This window comes from Nicotiana sylvestris, chromosome 12 (assembly GCF_000393655.2).
Source record: "Nicotiana sylvestris chromosome 12, ASM39365v2, whole genome shotgun sequence".
NCBI classification, from domain to species: Eukaryota; Viridiplantae; Streptophyta; class Magnoliopsida; order Solanales; family Solanaceae; genus Nicotiana; species Nicotiana sylvestris.
In genome coordinates, this window is record NC_091068.1 from 96,629,171 (window position 1) to 96,637,574 (window position 8,404).

General features: G+C 41.6%; 1 protein-coding gene across 1 annotated transcript; it reads left to right on the top strand.

The window, feature by feature from the left end:
- The first annotated feature begins 118 nt into the window (after positions 1 to 118).
- On the top strand, positions 119 to 4,134 carry LOC104214808 (calcium-binding protein CBP-like). The gene is made up of 5 exons (XM_009764529.2): positions 119 to 829; positions 2,876 to 2,922; positions 3,054 to 3,229; positions 3,353 to 3,371; positions 3,842 to 4,134. Exons 1-5 carry the CDS (start codon positions 187 to 189, stop codon positions 3,944 to 3,946), a joined length of 990 nt encoding a protein of 329 aa, XP_009762831.1. The 5' UTR covers positions 119 to 186; the 3' UTR covers positions 3,947 to 4,134.
- The last annotated feature ends 4,270 nt before the right edge of the window (positions 4,135 to 8,404 follow it).

The following is an 8,404-nucleotide window of genomic DNA, read 5'->3' on the forward strand; positions in this document are numbered from 1 at the left end:
TTTCGGTTTTGCAAAATCCGCGGTAGCTTAACGAAGTACAGAAGTGGCAACCGCGTAATAATACCCAATTCCAGGACCTTTCTCCTAGTACTATTTATTCGATCGACTCTCCTTTCAAAATCACACAAATATTTTTCTTTTTCCTTTTTCACATTTTCAATTACTCTCTCTAAAAACGTTACAACCATGTCCGGTTACCCGCATAACGTTCCCGGCTACGGTTACGGTCAGCCACCACCACCTCAGCCGTACTCCACCCCATACGGCGCTGCTCCACCACCTTCATCATCCCCTTACGGTGCCCCACCACCGCCCTCATCATCGGCCTACGGTGCCCCACCACCACAAAGTCACTCCTCCGCCCCATACGGTGCCCCAGCCCCACCACAAAGTCACTCCCCTTACGCCCCCGTCCCCTCTCCATACTCCACAGGTGCACCATCTTACGGTAGTGATCCGCATAAACCCCCAAAAGAGAACAAACCACAGTCTTACGGTGGTTACCCGGCTCCACCACCTTCAGCTCCTTACGGTGATCCGAACAAACCCCCGAAAGATAATAACCCACACGCGTCTCCTTACGGTGGGTACCACGCGCCAGCTCCTTATGGGGCTACGAGCCCATTTGCTTCACTAGTGCCCTCCGCTTTTCCACCTGGCACCGATCCGAATGTGATAGCGTGTTTCCAGCTGGCTGATCAGGATGGGAGTGGGTTAATCGATGATAAGGAGCTGCAGAAGGCGCTTTCTTCTTATAACCAGAGCTTCAGCTTGAGGACTGTCCATCTCCTTATGTATCTCTTCACCAATACCAACACCAGAAAAATCGGTAATTTCACTCTCACTGTCGCATTTTATTTGTATGTGTCCTCTACAACAACAATTTATGGGGTATGTTTGACCGAACATGGAATTTTAGAAGAGAGTTTAAGTTCTGTGCACCAACCCAATTATTTACACAATCATATCATTAAAAGGTAATTGCAGGTAACCTATTTAATAAGCATTCACCGGTAACCTACAATATGTGGTAAGTTTACCTAATATAACAGGTTATAAACAACACAATGATCTAAAAATTCTTTTCACTGTCAGTTCGTTTTGCATTGCTTGTGTAAAAATTATTTACACAAGGCATAACTCATGAGCATTCATTGGTAAGACAAGCCATAGCTCATTAAGAGCTAAATTAAAAGTTTAAAGTTAAACTGTTTCTAAATTTAGAATTGTGTCATTCTTTTCTGATAGACTAAAAAGAAAGAGTGTCACATAAATTGGGATTGAGGTAGTACGTCTAAATTTCAAACTAATTGGGCTCAGCATCGTCTGAACCCTCAATATCCATTCTGTTCCATTTGGGCATCTGTTTGTTGAAGGAATTGCAGTGTATTTTGTGGTTAAAACAATTAATATTTCAGTTTTTCCCATGGATCATAGAAAACAAAGGAATTGGTTATAATTCCACATTGAAAATGATATGTCTTGTACAAAAGATAATATGCAGTATGTACAAGTAAAAAAATGCTTAGGTTGATTTGTGAGCAGAGTGGTTGAAGAAGGTAATTTGGTCTAACCAGTTGTAATAGATAAGTTATTCTGATTAGTGCTGTATAGTTTCTATGAACATTAAGCCACTGCATTGGTGGGCCATCCATAACGCCTATATCGGCCAGGAAGATATGACCTATAACAGGCCTACAAGATTTAGTTACATAAACTGCCTGACCATTTTACTTCTTCTGAGTTGGACATGTAGCAAACCAATATCTCTTTTCATCTTGTTGACATATATTTTAGCCTGCTGAAATGGACAGTCTACCTCCTACCATGAGACAGGTTGTTGAGTCATCAAGGGGAAAAAGTAAGAGAAGAAGCTGTTGGTCCCTTGATGGGGAAATTTCAGGGTGGGGTTTACCATATAGAAAAGGAAAAAAGGACATTTTTTCCAGCAGGAAGATCTTTACAAAGCAGATTAGAATTTTCTATAACTAGGCAAATAGATTAATATACTCAAGCGTGTTCACAAGTTCATATTTAAAAATTATCTTGCTAAATTTGGTACTATCTTGCTTTATGAACATTATTTTGATAAATTGAATACTTTCTTGTTCTAAGCTGTATTACATAGTTTCCTTGTGAAGCGAGGAAAATCTAGAGCATGTTGTAAGCTGAAAAGATCATATGACCTGACCTCTTCCAGCTGTATATAGAAATGTGCGCGGTCTGAATTTTTTGTTCTGGCAACTATATTGAGGCCCCAATTCAGTGAGTATTTCTGTAGCAGAGTTGCATGAAATGCATCAAATTAGTGATTGCAGTTAGTTGTCTGTAAAAGGAAAACAAATGAGCCTGTGGCAATATGGCGAATAGCGACGGAAGTTCCGTTTTCCCTTCTCTCTCTTTTTTTTTTTACCTCTCCTTTCTCTTTTCCTTTCTTTTTAAGAATCTCATTAAAGCACATCTTGAGTGTTAAGTGGCAGAACAAAACTGCCTATTGAAAACGCAACTTTGTACATTGTTTATGGATTGAAAGTTGTCCTGGAAGAACCATTATTCAACTTTAGAAATTTTAGTTTCGGTATGGCAGTAAATAGTTTTGTGTGCAAACATGTGCTCTAAACTTATCTTTTCCTCGACATTTTTGAAGAGGAAAGATGAAAGCAGAAATATGCTGAATTTATCTTCCTACTGGCCTTTTCTCTATATTTCCAATTTTCAAGTGTTATTGGCTCTGAAGTTAATCAAGAGTATCATTTGATGATGCCGACAGAGTTGAGCTGGGGATATACTTTTATGGGGAAAAAATTGTTGAGTATATTGAACTTTTCTTTCCTTTTTTTTTAACTTGTTGATCTATTTTCTTATCCGGAAGCAGGTCCCAAAGAATTCACTTCAGTCTTTTACAGTCTTCAAGAGTGGAGAGTAAGTTGAAAAATTCTTCTATAAGTTGAAAAATTCTTCTATCTTCACCTTTGAATTTCTCTGTGTTCTATGTTTTGGCTCAAAAAGGATCTCCCTCTTTATGCAATCTGATTGGAAGTTCCTGTACACAGGGAATTTTTGAGAGATTCGACAGGGATAGGAGTGGAAGAATTGATTCATCTGAACTGAGAGACGCATTACTTAGCCTGGGATATGCTGTATCACCTCCTATCCTGGATTTGCTGGTCTCCAAGTTTGACAAAACTGGTGGAAAGAATAAGGCCATTGAATATGATAACTTCATCGAGTATGTATCTCTGCATTAATGCAAATCTTTCTTGTTACTGTTCTATTATGTCTATTTCGGCTCTTTTGTTCTACATTTTGCTAATTTAAGTATTTGCACTTTTGTTTCCTTTGCTTGATTCAGGTGCTGCCTCACTGTTAAGGTAAAGCTACACTGTCTTCGTCTGTTCTGCCGTTTGAATACATTCTCCTAGCTGTATCCAACCTTTTTGTATATTCACTTAGGGGTCGTTTGGTTGGAATACGATTTATACCGGTATAAGTTATGCCGGGATAAGTTATATTGGGATAAGTTATACTGGGATTAGTTATGCTGGGATTGTTGTTTATTCATTGTTTGGTATATTGTATTAAGAATGACAATTGCATAATTTCTAAGAAAAAAGTATAAGTTATACCGGTGCTAATTACCCCACCTTCTATAAGGTATAAGTTATCCCAGTGTTAAAATTAACACCGGTATAACTTATACTTGGTTTGTTAACCAAACAGAGTATTAAGGTGGTATTAAATTTTTGTACCACCCTTATACCTTCTTATACCTCGTACCAAACGACCTCTTAGGTGTTTGTGTTCTCACATGGGGTTTTTTTTTTTTTTTTTTTTTTTGCAGGGACTAACTGACAAATTCAAGGAGAAGGATACTTCATATTCTGGCTCGGCTACATTCTCTTACGAGTCCTTCATGCTAACCGTTTTGCCTTTCCTGATCGCTTAGAAGCATGTGAATCGTACAATTACCTGTGGGTTTTTACTAGTATCTTTTCGTTTTGATCATTTGTTTTCAGATTGTATGCTTTTGTTGGTTTTGTAATAGATCGAGTTGGGCGAAGTTAAGTCACTCTCTTGTAGAAGCCACTGTGTTGCAGTTGTTAATGGGATATAAAAATAAATCCTTGTATACGATTTCGATGTGTTTCTGAAAGCGATGAATTCAAAGTTGTCAAATGCATGATTAGTTTCTGGGTTTGTTTTTCTTGGCAGTCGAGTACTTATAAGCTCCAAAAAGAAAAGAAAAATTCAAGTATAAATGTAAAACAGCTTTAGCACATAATGTGGTATTTGTAGGCAAAGATACAGCTCAAACTGCTCTTAGGTGTGTGTACGGGTAAAATTGGGGGCAGAACTTTTCCAGATTCCCCGATGAGAGAACGAAAGGAAAGTAAGGATTGACGTAATTATAATCGAGGCCAGGATCCCCTCACATCGAGACCCAGGAAGAAGGAACGATGTATCTGAGATCAGACACGGTAAAGCGCTGCACCCTGGACCAAGTATAGCTTTTGGACCTCGAGAAACGCGGTGAACGGTTATGCACCAGGGATAGGGGACCGTAATATTCGCCCTCAATCGGATATTACGGCGTGAATCCCGTTCAGTATCAATTATGGATCAACAATCACCAGAAAAAGAAGAATTTTACCTTTTTTAGACTTGTACTAGGACTAAAATTCTCCTACTATATAAAGGGGAAGCTTTTCTTTAGTCTGACACGTGGTAACACACAATTCAAAGCAATAAAAGTTTACTTTTGTCTTCTAGCTACTATTAAAGGCATTACTCACTTGTTCTTTTCTTCATTCGCGACCGAGCTTGAATCGAGGGTCCAATTGAGGACGAGTTCCACTGTTAAATCTAAGATCAGGCTTGGTCAAAACATTGCGATTGGGTTGATCGTTTACTTCGTCTTTAATTCAGTTATCCGTTATTCTTAATTATTCGTGTTAAATTAGACCACTGGATCCTTTAAACCGCGTACAAATTTAATTGTTACCTAATTTTGGAGTAAACAGTTTGGCGCTTATCGTGGGGCTAAGGATAATATTGGTGATGTGATACGAATCTCCATAACATACTCTATTTTACACTTGTTCTTTAAAATCTTAATTCTAGGTCAGCCTAAGAATGTCAAACTCTCAGTTTGCTCACTTGAACGTTGACGCTGAGTTAGGATATCACGGCGAAAATAATAATATGGTGCCCAATAATGATGTGCCTCCTACCGATCCCAATGGGGTCCTAGCCGCCGACCCGGTCGATGCTAATTCGCAGATGACCATCAATATCAATTTGCCAACTGATCCCGAAAATAGTGTCCGCGGCGTACCCCGACCAACGGTTCAAGAAGCACCCGAAGGTGAAGGTGATGGGGTGAGCCTACGATTGATTTTCGAAATGTTGCATGCTCAACAAGCGGCAATGGCAGGATCGAGCACGAACAATCCCAGAAAAATACTCGGAGAGATGAACAGGTTGCCGTGAGACCGGATGAAGTCGAGCCTGGGGAAACTTCGGAGGTAATGAAGATGCTCGAAGCATTAACAAAACAGGTGGATTCAGGCGAGAAAAAGATTGAGTCCGACGACAAGAAGGTAGAAATATACAACTCCAGGGTCGATCAAATCCCGGGAGCACTAGAAGCCCCCCCCCCCGAGCACAACTCCGAAGCTGATCCCGAAGAGTTTTGAATGCCCAACATTCCCAAGTATAATGGGACCACAGATCCAAATGAGCATGTAACCTCCTATACATGCACGATCAAAGGGAACAACTTGGAAGATGACGAAATCGAGTTGGTGTTGCTGAAAAAATTTGGAGAAACTTTGTCCAATGGAGCAATGATATGGAATCACAACTTGCCTCCAAATTCCATTGACTCATTTCCTATGCTTGCAGATGCTTTCGCAAAGGACCATGCCGGAGCCATCAAGGTCGAGACGAGAAAGTCAGATCTCATTAAAGTACAACAAAGGGTCAACAAGATGCTCACGGAGTTTGTGTCAAGATTCTAGGGAACGGATGGATTTGCCACCAGTTGCGGATGATTGGGCCGTTCAGGCATTCAATCAGGGGCTTAACCCCCGAAGTTCCGTGGCCTCTCAACAGCTAAAACAAAATTTGGTGGAGTACCAGCGGTAACCTAGGTCGATATCCACAACCGGTACCAATCGAAGATCTGGGTCGAAGACGACCAACTCGGGCCCCCTTCTAGATTTGCTTACCCTGTCAGAACCAATGATAGATCTAAGAGCGCCATTGATCAGGAGCCAATGCCTGCCCAGGATTGATATCAGCCATACATCGCAGATCTGAGGGGAAACGGATCCAGACGTCACCCAACTAGGAATGAGAAGAGAAGTGATTGAGGGTCGAGCGGCCGGGACTTGATGAGAAAGAGCGGGTTCAACAGGTCACTCGGGAGTAGGGAAACACCAAGATTATCGGAGTAAAATTTCAACATGGACGCTGCAAGCATCGTATCGGCCATAGGGCGCATCAAAGAGAGCAAGTGGCCCCGACCATTGCGGTCCGACCCTAGCCAGAGAGATCCTAATTTGATGTGTAAGTATCACGGCACTCACGGTCATAGGACCGAAGATTGCCGACAATTGAGAGAAGAAGTTGCTCGATTATTCAACAACGGCACCTCCGAGAATTCCTAAGCGAGCGAGCCAAAAGCCACTTTAGGAACATGAACGCCAACAAACAGGGTATTTAATAAGTTCAGCATGGCATGTGAGACCACAAAAGGAGAGGTAACTTTGCCCATGAACACTACCGGGAAAACCCAAGAAACGAAGTTCTACGTGATCGAAGGGGATATAAGGTACAACGCTTGTTCGGAAGGCCATAGGTCCATAACATGAGGGAGGTACCTTCGACCTTACACCAAACGCAGAAATTTCCCACACCGAGGGGAGTTAAAATGGTCTATGGATAGCAGCTAGCCGCAAGGAAAATGTTTGTTTCCGATGAAGTGATCCCGGTACCCGTGGTCTCAACATCAAGAAGTACGGGACCGGACAAAAAAGAAGAAACTAAGTAGCAATCGATAATACCAGCCTCAGCCGAACCAGAGAAGCAAGAAGAACAAGAAGTAGATGAGGAGGGCGATTACAGTGTCCCAAGATCATTTATAGCACCTGATGACACCGATGCCACAAAATCAATGGTCGAAGAGTTGGAGCAAGTTATATTAATCGAACACCTACCGGATCGAAAGGTATACCTGGACACGAGATTAACCTTCGAGCCCAGGAAAAAACTTATTGATTTTCTTAAAGCTAACGCCGATTGTTTTTCCTGGTCCCATATAGAAATGACATGGATCCTACTGGAGGTAACCACTCATAAGTTGAGTTTGGATCCAAAGTTCCATCCGGCCAAGCAGAAGAGAAGGCCGCAATCCGAGATCAAACACGCGTTCATCAAGGACGAGGTATCCAAACTTCTAAAAATAGGTTCCATCCGAGAAGTTAAATACCCGGATAGGTTAGCTAATGTAGTGGTAATACCTAAAAAGGGAATAAATTGAAAATGTGCATAGATCAAAAGGATCTAAATAGGGCATGTCCGAAGGATTCTTTCCCTTTGCCTAACATCGATCGAATGATCGACACAATGGCCGGACACGAGATACTCAGTTTTCTCGACGATTACTCTGGGTACAACCAAATTCGGATGTACCCGGACAATCAAGAGAAGACTTTTTTCATAACAATGTTCGGCATCTACTGCTATAATGTAATGCCGTTCGGACTAAAGTACGCCGGTGCCACATACCAATGCCTAGTAAATCAGATGTACGAAGAACAAATAGGAAAATCAATGGAAGTTTATTGACAATATGTTGGTTAAGTCCCTGCGAGCAGAGGACCATTTGAAACATTTACAGGAAAACTTCAACATACTAAGGAAGTACAGCATAAAGCTAACCCGAAGAAGTGTGCATTTGGGGTCGGTTCGTGCAAGTTTCTCGGGTTCATGGTATCTAATCGGGGGATAGAGATCAACCCCGACAAAATAAAAGCCATAGAGGACATCACCGTAGTCGACAACGCTAAGGCATTTCAAAGACTGGCCGCAGATAGCCGTGTTGGGCCAGTTCATCTCGAGGTCATCGGATAAGAGCCATCAGTTCTTCTCGCTGTTGAAAAAGAAGAACAATTTTTCTTGGGCTTCGGAATGCGAACAAGCTTTGGAAGAACTCAAGCGATACTTGTTGAGCCCCCTTTGCAGCACACCCTGATGGCAGACGAACAACTGTACCTCTATTTGGCGGTTTCCGAGGAAGGGTTAAGTGGTGTGTTAGTCCGGAGGAAGAAGGTATACAATTTCCCGTTTATTATGTTAGTAGAACCCAAGGCGATGCCGAAACAAGGTATCCTAACCTAGA